Source organism: Balaenoptera ricei, chromosome 4 (assembly GCF_028023285.1).
Source record: "Balaenoptera ricei isolate mBalRic1 chromosome 4, mBalRic1.hap2, whole genome shotgun sequence".
NCBI classification, from domain to species: domain Eukaryota; kingdom Metazoa; phylum Chordata; class Mammalia; order Artiodactyla; family Balaenopteridae; genus Balaenoptera; species Balaenoptera ricei.
Genome location: NC_082642.1, coordinates 161634932 through 161649111, shown reverse-complemented (window position 1 = coordinate 161649111; position 14180 = coordinate 161634932). Strand labels below are relative to the sequence as shown.

The following is a 14180-nucleotide window of genomic DNA, read 5'->3' as shown; positions in this document are numbered from 1 at the left end:
GTGGGGGCCGCGGGCCAGGTCAGACTGCAGACCCGACAGCGTCTGTTCCGTTAACTGTGCTTGGGGACAATCAAAAGCACCTGGTTGTTTATCATCAGATGCTGCCCAACTCTGTCTGGTTTCTGAGAGAAGATGGGACGAAACCAGAGGAGGAACTTCAGGGCTCGACACTGTGGCTTTACCTGCATTCGCGCCTCAATGTTTCTGAGACTGAACAGCGATGCTTCACGTGAAAATGCTTATGTTTTAACTGGGCAACTTTGGGAAAAGGCTATTGCTTTCTAAGTTTTCCTACTTAATGCCTCTGCTAATTGTCTGAAACATTCTAAAAGGTTAACAAAAAAATTCCCGTCTTCAGTAATAATCTCTAAACGTAAGTGTATTCAACATAGAATTAAAATGGTGTACAAGGTGCAGTAAAAGAGGCTGAACACACATGATCTAAATTAAGTGCACTGAGGTTTTACTTTTCATTCACAGCAAGCCTACTTCCCCAAGAATTTCGGCTCAGAAAAGACTCCTATTTGAGGAAAACCTGTGGGCGAACCTCCCTGGGGGTAACAGGCTCAGGACGACACCCGGCAGAGAGAGGAGAGAAAGAAATCAGACCTGCCTGGAGAGAGAAGACCTCCCGTCTCGCCCGCAGGGTCTGGTGGAGGACCGGAAACCCTGACCACCCTGACCGCACAGCACCCGGCAGGCCCCTGGGGCTGCGCTGTCACCGACGCCCCGCCCGCCCCTTCGGCCGCTGCCCTCCTCTGCGGAGGGATGCCCCGCCCACCCCTTCGGCCGCTGCCCTCCTCTGCGGAGGGACGCCCCGCCCGCCCCTTCGGCCCGTCGCCCTCCTCTGCAGAGGGAGGCCGAGGGGCCGCGTCTCACCTGTCTGGTGGAGTCCAGGACCATCTCCAGGAGGCCGTCCACCGCCAGGCCCAGGCTCCGGTAGACCCTCCTGACGGGCTGCTCCCACTCCAGCGTGCTCTCCGGGCTCATGAAGAAGCTCTCACAGACGTGGCTGCTGATCTCGGCCACTGACGACGTCTCGGCACGCTCGGGCGACGCGCCGTCCGGCTCCGGCAGGGCCGCGTCGAGCCCAGGCCACGCCTCGTCCAGGGCCGGGGCTACAAGCGAGCAGACACAGAGGCCGCGCTGCCAGGAGGACGCCCGGCGGCCGGCCTGGGGGCTGTGGGCACAGGGCTGTGGGCGCTCACCCGCGGGCGGGCTCTCGTCCTCCAGGCAGAGCCCCACGCGCTCGCCGATGCGGCTCCTCAGGGCAACAGCGGCCTTGAGCGTCTCCCCAAACAGACCCAGCAGCCTCCTCAGGGCGTCCCGGAGCGCTCTCCTGAGAGGGGCACACGGGGCAGCGTCAGCCGAGACCCCGCCCGGCCGACGGCACGCGCGCAGCGCTGTGGGTGACCTAAGCGCCCCTCTCTGGAGGCCTGCGCCCAGCCCGCACCGGGGCTTCGCCCAGGGCCCTCCTCCCAGCTGCTCTCCCTGCAGCGGCGCCGCCACGAGCTGCACAGACCCGGCCTGCGCCACGCCACAGCCTCCCCGGCTCCCGGGAGCAGAGCTGGGCGCCGACGTGGCCCCTCCGGCTCCAGCCTCTCAGGAGACACCGGCTCCAAAGTTCAAGTCACCGCGCGCCCACAGCCCACCAGCATGGGAAGGCGCCGTGTCTCCCCATGTCTCTCTCGGGGGCCACATAAACCACGGAGTTTGGGGGGTTTGGTTCCCCTAGGACAGGAGTCCTGTCTTTGAGCTGCATCCTCCCAGACCAGCCCTTCCAGCTGCGGGGCGTCGTCTGGGGCACGGTGACCCCGCCCAGGACGTGGCTCCGGTGCCCACGAGACGTCAGGGCTTGGCCATCCCCATCCACCCACGGCTCACACCCCTCCCTTAGGCCCAGCACAGGGCAACGCCACTCAAGACACGGGAAGAGCCGCCCCTCGGAAAGCTGACACCCGAGGCCGGGGCCAGAGACAGTGAGAAAGGGACGCGGGGATGTGAGGGGCGGGGGCAGGCGGGGGCAGACTGCAAACGGCGGGCCCAACAGCCCCTGCTGCCGCCCAGGCCCCTCGGAGGGAGCGTGCGGGGAGGGCGTAAGGACCACCCCGAGACGGGCTCGGGCAGGCAGTGTCTGCTTTGCTCTGAGAGAAAATGCCAGAAGGCCCCAGCCCCCCCCTCCTCCTTGGGCCCCGTCCAGGCCATGCCGACCCCTGTTCCCTGAGGAGCCTCATGAACCCTAAACACTCGTGGGTGTCGGGGCATGTCACCCGCCGGCACGCCCCCCGAACGCCTCGGGGCCTCCGCTCTCTGCCAGCCCCCCGAGTGCAGGGCCAGGCCTGCCACGTCCTGCCCTGCACTCGCCTCATCGAGCCGCAAGGCAGCTGGACACAGCACGCAAGGTCCTCGCGGAGACAATGAAGCCGTGAAAGACTGAACGGAGAGACCGAGCCCCCGTGAGCAGCGCCCGCCCTCCGCACAGCGGCCCTCCCCCGTCTCCTCTGACCCTCAGCGCTGCATACACGCTAGCGCCGCGGTGCTGAGCGCGAGGGTCCAGGGGCAGCGGGAACCCCAGACCAGCAGGGACGGGCCGAGAGATGCACAAAGGGGCCCAGAGAGGCCGGCCAGTGAGCTGCACCTTCCCGGGCGACGCTGAGCCAATGGCCCCGACAAGCAAAGACGAGAGCGTCTCCTGACATCAGGCAAACACAACTGAACGGCTCACTCGAGAACCACACGAGAAGCAGAGCTAAAACCTGCCTAGCGCCAGGTGGGAAGCTATTTCCTAAATAAGACCCCCAGACAAACAAGAGAAGGGCGGGTCAGTAACTGCCTGCATAGCAGCGTCGGACCTTGTAACCTGGCAAAACGGAAAGGTTTGGCAAAGCGAGGTGGGGGGTATGTGGGGGCCACGACTCAGCGCTCGTCTTGAACTTTAAGACCCTCTCGGACGAGAGGACCCACGCAGCACAGGGTCCCATCCGCCGGGTGCCAACATGCACTCCAGCCCAAGAAGCAGAGGCGGCCACTGACCTCTCGCCGTGGGACAGGTCGATGTCGGACTTGAGCATCGAGATGAGAGTTGTGCCCTCCTGGTTCTCCCTTTCCCGCCTTTGCTGAAGCCTCTCCAGTTCGGAATGGCGCTCTTCTATCTCGTGACTTAAGGATAAAATCTGGTCTTTTAGCTGTTGAAGAAAAATTGTTAAAGCTTTAGTTAAGACAATTTAGTTAAAAATAAGTTTCTGTAAGGAACTTTCTTTATCCAAGAGCAGGTTTGTGGTTTGTGGGATGGAGAAAACGGATGATGCGACACCAGCGTGGGGTCCATAAAGTACACAAAACACAGGCCAGAGGAAAAAGAAGGGTGTAATTTTGAAACCAATTTACTGAAGAGAACAAAAGGGACAGAAAACAATTTCAATGTTGTGCATAGAGGGAACTTGGGAAAAAAGTGTGGCTCCTATAAACCACTGGGCCATACCGGTCGCTGGAAAAATGAAAGAAAATGGAATAAGTAAACAGAGAATGGCAGGTTTCAAGATGGCAAACAATGACCAAAAAATGGACAAAAGAGACACAGAAGATGAACTGCATGCCCGGATGGCTCGAGGCTGGGGCGGCCCCAGATGCCAGGGTGTGGCTGGTGGTGGGTTCCACGCAGAGAGCCTGTGGACAGCAGACCCTTCCTCTGCTGGTCCTGCTCCCTCACCTGCATTCCTATCAAATCTCCACTTACAATGGGATTACATCCCAATACACCCATCCTAAACCGCAAATACCATACATCGAAAATGCATTTAAGGACTTCCCTGGTGGCACAGTGGTTAAGAATCCGCCTGCCAATGCAGGGAACACGGGTTTGAGCCCTGGTCCGGGAAGATCCCACATGCCATGGAGCAACTAAGCCCGTGCGCCACAACTACTGAGCCTGCGCTCTAGAGCCCGCGAGCCACAACTACTGAGCCCGCATGCCACAACTACTGAGCCCACAAGCCACAACTATTGAAGCCCACGTGCCTAGAGCCTGCGCTCCACAACAAAAGAAGCCACTGCAACGAGAAGCCCGTGCACTGCAACGAAAGAGTAGCCCCTGCTCGCCGCAACTAGAGAAAGCCCGCGCGCAGCAATGACCAACTCAGCCAAAACTAAATAATTAATTTAAAAAAAAAAGAAATGCATTTAATACACTTGTGAATGAAAAGGGTTACCTGCCATATCAGTAAACAAAGGATGTTGCAGCCATCAAGCCACCACAGCTGCCCGGACAGTGAGCCCTGAGCGGGCTCAGGATGGGAAAACACAGGATACTGGCCCCAGGTAGAGGAGGTGCAGATCAAACAATGATTTCAGTGAGCCCAGACTTTGCTTCTTCCCGTATATAGAAAAGCGCTAAATTCATTAACTTGAGATGCCTGGTTTCTTTAATTAACAGTAATCTTTTGAAAAGGAGAAGCAGAGCGGCTGGCTGTCTTGGTCCAGAACGGCTGTCAGCGTGTCAGTCGTTCACCTTTCTGGTCGTGTGGCTGCCCTGCCCAGCATCACAGGAGAGACCCGGACCACATGTCTCTAGCCCAGGAAAAGATAAAAATCCAAAATTCAAAATTCAAAGTACTGTTCCTGCTGAATGTGCACTTCTTTCACACCATCGTAAGTCAACAAATCCTAAGTCAAACGACTGTAAGTCAGGGACTGTCTGTACTCAATAAGTTAATAGAGTTAATTCATCCATGAAGAACATTTGTTCATCAAAAGATGACAAAAGGGGAAAAAACCCCTACAAATTAGAAGAAATCCAGAAATACAAAAAAAAATCCCTAAATCAGTAAGAAAAACACAAACAACTGTTTTAAATAGAAAAATGGCCAAAGATACAAAAAGGCATTTCACAGAAAGGGAAACACAAATGGATCACAAACATAGTACCAGATGCGCATCTCATCAGCAAATTAAGACCACCGAGAGACACCATTTCGTTGCCACAAAATTGGCAAAAACTAAAAAGTAAGAACATTCCAGGAGAGGATGTGGAGTAACAGGAGCTCGAGTGCACGACTGGTGGAACCACGCAGAAACAGCCTTGGGGTTACCCACCAGGGGCAGAACCCCACAACTGGGACACGCACTTCTAGGTTTAAGAAGCTCCTGCACATCTGTGGTAAGAGGTGTGTGTAGGAAACTCAGGACAGCTTTATTCATAATGGCAGAAAGATAGAAACAAGCCCAAGTCCACCAATGAGCACACACGCAACGGATGCCATTCGGCAGCTTGGATGGCGGGTACGGCCCCACCAGCGCCATCTGTGAACCTCCAGTCAACACGGAACGAGAGAGGCCAGTACACACCCCCTTGTGACGGCCGGAAAGGGCTGAGGCTCAACAGCAGAGTGTCCGGGAATAAACACATCAGTGAGCAAGAAATCTGTAACAATCAGAAGGGTGGTTGCCTCGCGGGGGGCAGGGGGCGGGCGGTCTCTTGAGGTGCTTAACGTGGGTGGTGGGACACCATTCCTTACTCCTCAGTATTACTTTAAGCGAACACGTACATTTTAAGGACACCTGTAAGATAATTTCACACTGGAAACAACTTCCGCAGTCTGGTTTCCTGAAGGGTCACGTGCCCTCCTCCGACCGGGGAGCCTCTGGGCAGCGGGACGACAGCCCGGCCCACTGGCCCACGGGAGTCGCCTGCTGCCCGCCACGCGCCCACACGAGGGCCTCCCCCACTCCTGGTGCCTCTCAGTCTTTCCTCCCCACCTTCTCTCACACTCCTGCCATCAAGCTTCCATCCCCCCTTTTTAAAGGTAAATCACTATGTATGTTTTACAATTTCTCTCTTAATTCAGAATTTAACATTTCTTTTTAACTGTACTAATACTTTTATTAGGATTGTTATTGTTTCTGGTCCTTGAGGTATAAAATCGCAGAGGCTTTGAATGGTGTATCTCTAACCCTATTTTGCCCACAAGCCATGTTAATTTTAGTATTTTGTACAGAATGAGTTTTTTTAAGAATGCATATCATGTATCAGCAGAAATGCCTGGCATATTGAAGAACAAGCTTAAGAAATACTTCGAAAGGCTCGTTCCTCCTCATGGAACCCCCTCCTGCCTAAGCCCTGGTGCCGTCCTTGCTCCCCTGCATGTGCCCCCCACCCTCCTGCCTTCTCGTGGCTGGGCTCCCAGCACAGGAGGGGCCTCTGCAGCCAGGAACATGCCCCTTGATGGGCAGCTAATGACTGGTCTCCACAGATACATGCTGCCCTGAATCTGGCTGGGAGTGACTCTGACATCTTTGGTACCAAATTAAGTCAGACGCACCCATGTGCAATGTTTACAGTCAGAAGGCCTGGCTCCACCACTTGACAGCCATGGACTTTGAGCAAATTAACGGAACCTCTCCTGGGCCTCAGTGTCCTGAGAGGGAGAGAGCTGCACAGAAATGAGAAAATTCTACATCTAATGTGCTTAGTGCGGTGCCTGCACATATTCCTAAGAAAACTGTGCCTCCAGTGTATGAATAAGTTCAAATCCAGCGACCCTGTATGATGATAAAGTCAAAGAAAGCAGCAGTACTATTATGACTCTGAAAGATCACACAGTGGGACTATCTCTAAAAATAGTATAAATACACATCCGTATTTTCAATAATATTAATGAAAAAAACCCAATTCAAAAATTGTCAAGGACCTCAGCCATAAAAAAGAATGAAATAATGCCATTTGCAGCAACATGGATGGACCTAGAGAGTATTATGCTTAGTGAAATAAGTCAGACAGAGAAAGAAAAATACTGTATGATATCACTTATATGTGGAATCTAAGAAAATGATACAAATGAACTTATTTACAAAACAGAAATAGACTCTCAGACATGGAGATATATTAGGAGTTTGGGATTAATATGTACACACTACTGTATATAAGATAACCAAAAAGGACCTACTGTATAGCACAGAAAACTACATTCAATATCTTGTAATTACCTATAAGGGAAAAGAATCTGAAAAAGTATATATATACACTTTATATACACACACACACACACACACACATATGTATATACATATATATATATAACCGAGTTGCTCTGCAATACAGTTGAAACTAACACAACATTGTAAATTAACTGTACTTCAATAGAAAAAAATTGTCAAGGACCTGAACAGACAAAAATGGCCAATAAACCCATGAAAAGATGTCCAACATCACCAGTCAATAGGGAAATGCAAATAAAAACAAGATATCACCTCACATCCATTATGATGACTATTATTTTAAAAAATGAAAAACAACAAGTATTGACAAGAATGCGGAAAAACTGGAACACTTGCGCACTATTGGTGGAAATGCACAATGCCACAGCTGCTGTGGAAAACAGTTTAGCAGTTCCTCAAAAAGTTAAAGACAGAATCATCATATGACCCATCAACTCTGTTCTTAGATATATACCCCAAAAAATCAAAAGCAGGGACTGAAGCAAATACTTGCACCCCAATGTTCACAGCAGCATTATGCACAACAGCCAAAAGGAAGAGACAACCATTAACAGATGTCCATCAACAGATGAACAGATAAACAAAATATGGTGTCTATATACAATGGAATAATATTAGCCATAAAAAGCCATGAATGTTGATACATGCACAACATGGATGGACCTTGAGGACATTATGCTAAGTGAAATAAGTCAAACACAAAAGAACATATATTGTATGAATCCTCTGAAATGAGGTCCCTCGAGGAGTCAAATTCACAAAGGCAGAAAGTACAGTGCTGGGTACCAGGGCAGGATGGAGGGGGATGGGAGTTTTTTTTAAATTAATTAATTGATTAATTTATTTTTGGCTGCATTGGGGTCTTTGTTGCTGCGTGCGTGCTTTCTCTAGTTGCAGCGAGTTGCGGTGCACGGGCTTCTCATTGTGGTGGCTTCTCTTGTTGCGGAGCACAAGCTCTAGGCGCGTGGGCATCAGTAGTTGTGGAACATGGGCTCAGTAGTTGTGGCTTGCAGGCTCTAGAGTGCAGGCTCAGTAGTTGTAGCACACGGGCATAGTTGCTCCGCGGCATGTGGGATCTTCCCAGACCAGGGATCGAACCTGTGTCCCCTGCATTGGCAGGCAGATTCTTAACCACTACGCCACCAGGGAAGCCCAGGAATTATTTTTAATGAGGACAGAGCTTCTACTTGGGATGATGAACAAGTTCTGGAAATGGACAGTGGCGATACTTGCACAATACTGTGAATGTGGTTAATGCCACTAAACTGTACACTTAAAATGGTTGAAATGGTAAATATTATGTTATGCATATTTTACCATACACAAAAAAAGAATTAACAAAGAAAAGATGCATCCCACATACCTGCAGAATTTGGTTATTCTTCTCCTGAAGCTGCAGAGACAAAGACTCTTTCTCTTTTTGGTAAAGAGACTGTGCCTGCTCACGCTCAAGTTTATGTATCGCCTCTTTTTCATGCAAAGCAGCTTTCTTTTCACTTTCAAGTTCACCCTGTACAAAAGCACATTATTAACAACAACAAAAAATGCCATTAAGTTATAAAATTATCCTTGCTCCATTTCTCTGCTGTTCACTAGATTTTAGTTCATTCAACAAATATTTATTGATTCCATATTCTGTGCCAAGAACAATGATCAAAAAGGCCAAGGCCACTATCCCCAGTGAACATGCGTTCAAATGTGCTTATCATATAGAATACAAAAGAAACAGCCTGCTACCTTTCCCAATGATCACGTTAAGAAATTCTCCATCATCAGGGTATCATGACCATCAAAATCCAAGATATTTAGAAACCTAACTTTCTCTGGTTTTAAAAAATAAACCCTGTTTCTTCTTAAATAATAAAAAATATTTTTTAATAATGTTCACCTAATGAGTTAAAATACATTAATGAAATAAGCTTTTTTTTTTTAACTACAGATATAGCACTTCCAGAATGGCAGAATAAGGACCTTCAAAAATCCACTCCTCTACAAGAGCACCGAGAACACTGGCAAAAACTGTCAAAATCAACTTTTTCATAGCTCTGGAAATTAAAGTGTTCATTAAAAACAAAGGCTGAGTTGCCATCAGAACAGGAAGCTTTGGGTGTTTGAACCTGCCCTAATCCCATCACTCCAGTCTCTGGGATAGCCTTGAAAATGCAGCCCAGGGAATTCCCTGGTGGTCCAGTGGTTAAGACCATTTGAAGCTTTCACTGCTGTGGGCCCCGGGGTTCAACCAGGGTTCAATCTCTGATCAGGGAACCCGCCAAAAAAAAAAAAAAAAAAAAAAAGAAAGAAAATGCAGCCCAGCAACTATGGGGGGAGGAGGAGAAGAATGGGTTTGCAGCTCCACCAAAGCACCACCACCAACTGTCACGAACTGACCTGACTGGCAGCTCACTGAAAAGCTCCGTTCTCAAAGCTGGTTTTTTATCGGATCTGATTCAGAACTCACCTCAACAATCCTGTGCCCAAGCCATTTGGCAAAAACAATTAGCAGCAACTGTTTAACATCTCAGCGGCCTGAGGCAGTGATAACAATTGGAGCTAATAAGAGGCTGATCAAAAAACTTAAAAGGAACTGAAAGCTAAGGCAGAGATGTATACTGCCTGTCACAGCATTGAAGGCATGCCCCAACCAGAGCCCCACAATAAAGAGATAAAATTATAAAATGAAACCAAATAGATATTCTGAAGCTGAAAAGCACAATTACTGAAATAAAAGTTTCACTAGAGGGACTCAACAGCAGATTCAAGTGGGTAGAAGAATCAGCAAACATGAAGACAGGTCAAATGAGATTATTCATTCTGGGGAACAAAAAAAAAAGAAAAAAAAGAAAAAAGAAATAAAGTAAGTAGGCTCACAGGCCTCTAGGACATCCTCAAAGACCAACATACACATCATGAGAGTCCCAGAGGAAAGGACAAAGGGAACAGGGCAAAAGAATACTTGAAGATAACATGCCTAAAAACTTTGCAAATTTGATGAAAAATATTAATCTATACATAGAAGAAGCTCAACAAACACCAAGTAGGATAAACTCAGAGATCCACACCTGGACACATCATACTCAAACTGCTGAGAGACAAAGAAAATCTAGAAAGCGGCGAGAAGCAAGCAATTTATTTTGTCTTTTATATTTATGTGTATAGTTTGTAATTCTTTTTTCTATGTAATTTAGAAGACAAATGCATAAAGAACGAGCATAAAGTATATACAGATGTTCTTTGTATGACAATATTAGCACAAAGGAGGAAGGAAGGAATGAAGCTATATCGAAGAATAATTTTGTGAACTATTAAAATTAAGTTGGTATTAACCTGAACCATATTGTTATAAAATGTTCAATGTAATGCCCAGGGCAGGCACTAACAAAATTAAAAGCAAACAAACAAAAAACAAAAACAAAAATCAAAAAAATATAGAAAAATAAACATCAAGGAAATCAAAACAAAAGAAGGCAGTAATGGAGATTTAGAGGAACAAAAGAGAGAAGATATATAGAAAGCAAACAGCAAGTACTGATACACCCTACAACATATATGAACCTAGAAAACATTATTCTAAGTGAAAGAAGGCAAACACAAAAGGCCACATTTTGTATGATTCGACTTCTATAAAATGTTCAGAAAAGGCAACTCCACAGAAGTGGAGAGTAGATCAGTGGTTGCCAGGGGCTGGGGGAGGGAAGAGACTGCTAACGGGTGGGGGGTTTCTTTTGTGGTGATGTAAATGTTCTGGAATTAGACAGCAATAGGAGTTGTACAACTTTGTGAATATACTGCAGACCACCGAACTGTATATTTCAAAAAGTGTGATTTTTATGATATGTGCATTATATCTCAATAATGTTGTAATTAAAAACAAAACAAAACAAAACCACAGTGAAAATCATTGTGAGAAGTAGTGCTGAATGCTTACTCATCCTGTGCAGACACCCTTCCGTGGCAACAGGCCCCTTGAAGCAAGAAAAGGCTTGACGTGGCCGCTGCTGAGTCACCAAAGCAAGGCCATGAGCAGCGCTCAGATTTTCCCAGGCTTAAATACAGCCGGCTCTTTACCATGGGGTTGGACAGTGTGGGTCCACTTACATTCAGATTGTTTCTTTTGGGCCGTGCCGCACAGCATGTGGGATCTTACCTCCTTGACCAGGGATCGAACCCGGGCCCCCTGCACTGGGAGCGTGGAGTCTTAGCCACTGGACCGCAGGCAAGCACCATGGATTTTGTTTCAATGGTAAACACTACAGCACCACACGATCCGTGGCTGGTTGAATCTGCAGATGCACAGTAATGGCGGATACGGAGGAGCCACATGTACTGAGGGCCAACTATCAATTACACGCAGATTCTCAACTGTGTAGAGGGTCGGCACCCTTAATTCCGTGTTGGTTAAGGGTCAACTATTTGATGACAACTTCTTAAAAGAAAAGGAATGTGGGCTTCCCTGGTGGCGCAGTGGTTGAGAATCTGCCTGCCAATGCAGGGGACACGGGTTCGAGCCCTGGTCTGGGAAGATCCCACATGCTGCGGAGCAACTAGGCCCGTGAGCCACAACTACTGAGCCTGCGCTTCTGGAGCCTGTGCTCCGCAACGAGAGGCCGCGATAGTGAGAGGCCCACGCACCGCAATGAAGAGTGGCCCCCGCTTGCCACAACTAGAGAAAGCCCTCACACAGAAACGAAGACCCAACACAGCCAAAAATAAAAATAAATAAATTAAAAGTAACATTAAAAAAAAAAAAGAAAGAAAAGGAATGCTAACTAGTCAATTTAAATATAAAAATGAAAGAAAAATAGTTGCCTCAAAAGATCTGTTTCTAAGACAACGAAAATGTGTTTTAATTTTACATATCAAAATTAATTTAGAGTAAATTTTTCTTACTTACTTTGCAGGTGAGAAAGGATAGCAATGAAATAGATCACTCTTAACCCCAGTACCTTTAACTGTGTGACCTGCTGCTCCAGCAGCGCCTCTGACTGACACTTCAGCAGTTCAATCTCCTCTTGACAGCAGAGCCGCTGCTTCTCCTTCTCCTCTTCCAGCTCCGCAGGAACCGAAGTGCCCTGCTTGAGTGGGGAGGAAGGTCAACACTGGGCCTTGACCATGTGCGTGGATCTGTGGTGAGGCTGGAACTCAGCTTATTCCACATATTTTCACTGTGACGACACGCAGCAGTCAGGTTATAGCTCATAGAAAAATTCAAGTCACTCTTTGTGGGCTCTGGATTCTCACCTCAGTCACAAGCATCAGAAAATGGGGTTTGCATAGCACAACACTGAAACTATACTTTCAAGTTCTAGAGACCATTTCTGAATTAACACAGAACATTTTTATAAACTTCCTCTCCTGGAATAGGTTTATTTCAATCCTTTAAAAGGAAGAATCAAGTGCAATTTCAAGTTAGGACATGTGGCAGTTTCCAAAGCCCTTTAACTGTCTCATCTGCACCACACAACCACTTCATGGGAAGGACGGGGTTCACCCAGATGGTTCACAGCCAGGAAGGACGCTGCAGCCCTGACAGTAACCAGATTTGACCAGGGATGCTGGTTCCGTGTGTGCCAACCACAAAATGCTAGTGAACAAGAACAAAATCCCGAATGCCAACGGGCACCACAGATCGGCAGGGCAAGGCCAAGGGAGAGGAGGACAAGCCACACTCCCTTTCCCCAAAAACAGACCCTAGGACACTGAAGGATGCTGGGAAAAATAAGAAAACATCAATACCCAAGAAGAGGCAAATCCCCCAAGGCACATGATAAACATGAATCACAGCGGACCACTCTTTGGGCGCCAGCGCCCCGGCACAGGCATCCGCACTCCTCCCTCTCAGCACCTTCGGCAAACAGGTCCTGAGGGCAGACCCCGCACGCTCGCCTGCCTGTTAAATGCTCTGGTTGACAGATCGAAGTGTAAACACCTGCTTCTTGAAAAACTTGATTGAGCCACAGATCACATTCTTCAGGCAAAAATCTTTCACGGAAGCCAAACGTATACAAACAGATAAAAGTGAACTTCTGTTTGGGGTCAGGGTCAGAGTCCAAGAGCACCCCACACCCCCGCGTGCCTCGAGTCCCGGGACCTGCAAGCTGCACTGCACACATGAGAGTCCGGGCCCGGGGGCTCAGGCTGCTCTTTCTGGCCATGGGGTCCTACCAGGCCTTGGGGTCACTGCCCACAAACAGAGAGGACGGAGGGTGGGTGCCATACGGAGCTGTGGCTGGGAAGGGGGAAGGAAGAACCAGCCCACCGATGCCAAGCCCCTGGGTCGTATGCCCCACTGAGGCCCCACGGGCCCCAGCACAGAGCTGCCCTTGCTACAGGGAGCGGGAGCCAAGCACAGGACTTGTTTCCCAACCTTCACTGTCTCAGGAAGGGTTTCCAGGCAGCTGGCAGAGACACGCCAAGTCCAGCAAGACGTCCCAAACACAGTCAGGAGCAGGAGCACGCAGCGCCCCTCCCAGGCGCCCTGTGGGTGGGGAGATCACCCTAACCTGACACCTGCGAGGGTCAGTGGGGACACCGCGACCTGTCCTGCCCAGTGCGCCCCCAGGTCTGGAGCAGGACTTCGCAGAACGCACCAGGCCGAGGCCACTGTGGCGGAGCAGGGCACAGTCAGGAGAGGCCACAGACGGCATCGTGCATTCAGCCCCGCGACCTGGAAGCCTCGGCACCCCGGGGCTGGCTGCGTGACCTTGGCCCCCGCAACCTGACCGGACAGGCTCAGAGGGGGTTTTACTTGTGCCACTCCCTGCACTCCCTCAAGACCTCCTTACACACAATCGTTCTATTTCCAGCCTGACTAAACTCTCTTTAATCTGTTCTAAATGGTGAAGTCAATATAAGAAAAAGATGTTTTTAAAAACTTATTCTCGAGTTTTTCTGAAAATCCACAGAATTACGTGGGAAGTGTCATATATATTTTAATCATTAAAAAAACATAACGGATACACTTAAAGAAAAAAAAAAAGTAGTTTTGCACAAAGAATACCAACATAGTATTAAGAATAAATTCAACTGATAATGAATTAAAGACATTCAAACTATATCTAAAATAACCACAGGTTCTCTTAATATTTTTAAAAAATCATATGAACAGATTTTTCTTTTCCCCCCAAGAAAAGATGACATTGCCTGAGCAATCAATAGTGGTCATATGACGGTTAACTCTTGCTTTCCTT

At 48.6% G+C, this 14180-nt stretch overlaps 1 protein-coding gene across 5 annotated transcripts in view; it reads right to left on the bottom strand.

Annotated features, from left to right (window-relative positions):
* PCNT (pericentrin) overlaps positions 1-14180 on the bottom strand; it is a 106610-nt gene that overhangs the window by 56218 nt on the left and 36212 nt on the right. For 4 of the 5 annotated variants that reach the window (XM_059921767.1, XM_059921769.1, XM_059921770.1 and 1 more), the window contains 5 exons: positions 11937-12065; positions 8357-8503; positions 3034-3185; positions 1209-1339; positions 880-1118 (listed from right to left, as the gene is read on the bottom strand). In XM_059921767.1, coding sequence (XP_059777750.1) covers positions 880-1118; positions 1209-1339; positions 3034-3185; positions 8357-8503; positions 11937-12065 — 798 coding nt within the window. The remainder of the gene's footprint in view (positions 1-879; positions 1119-1208; positions 1340-3033; positions 3186-8356; positions 8504-11936; positions 12066-14180) is intronic. The other variant, XM_059921768.1, reaches the window with a different exon arrangement.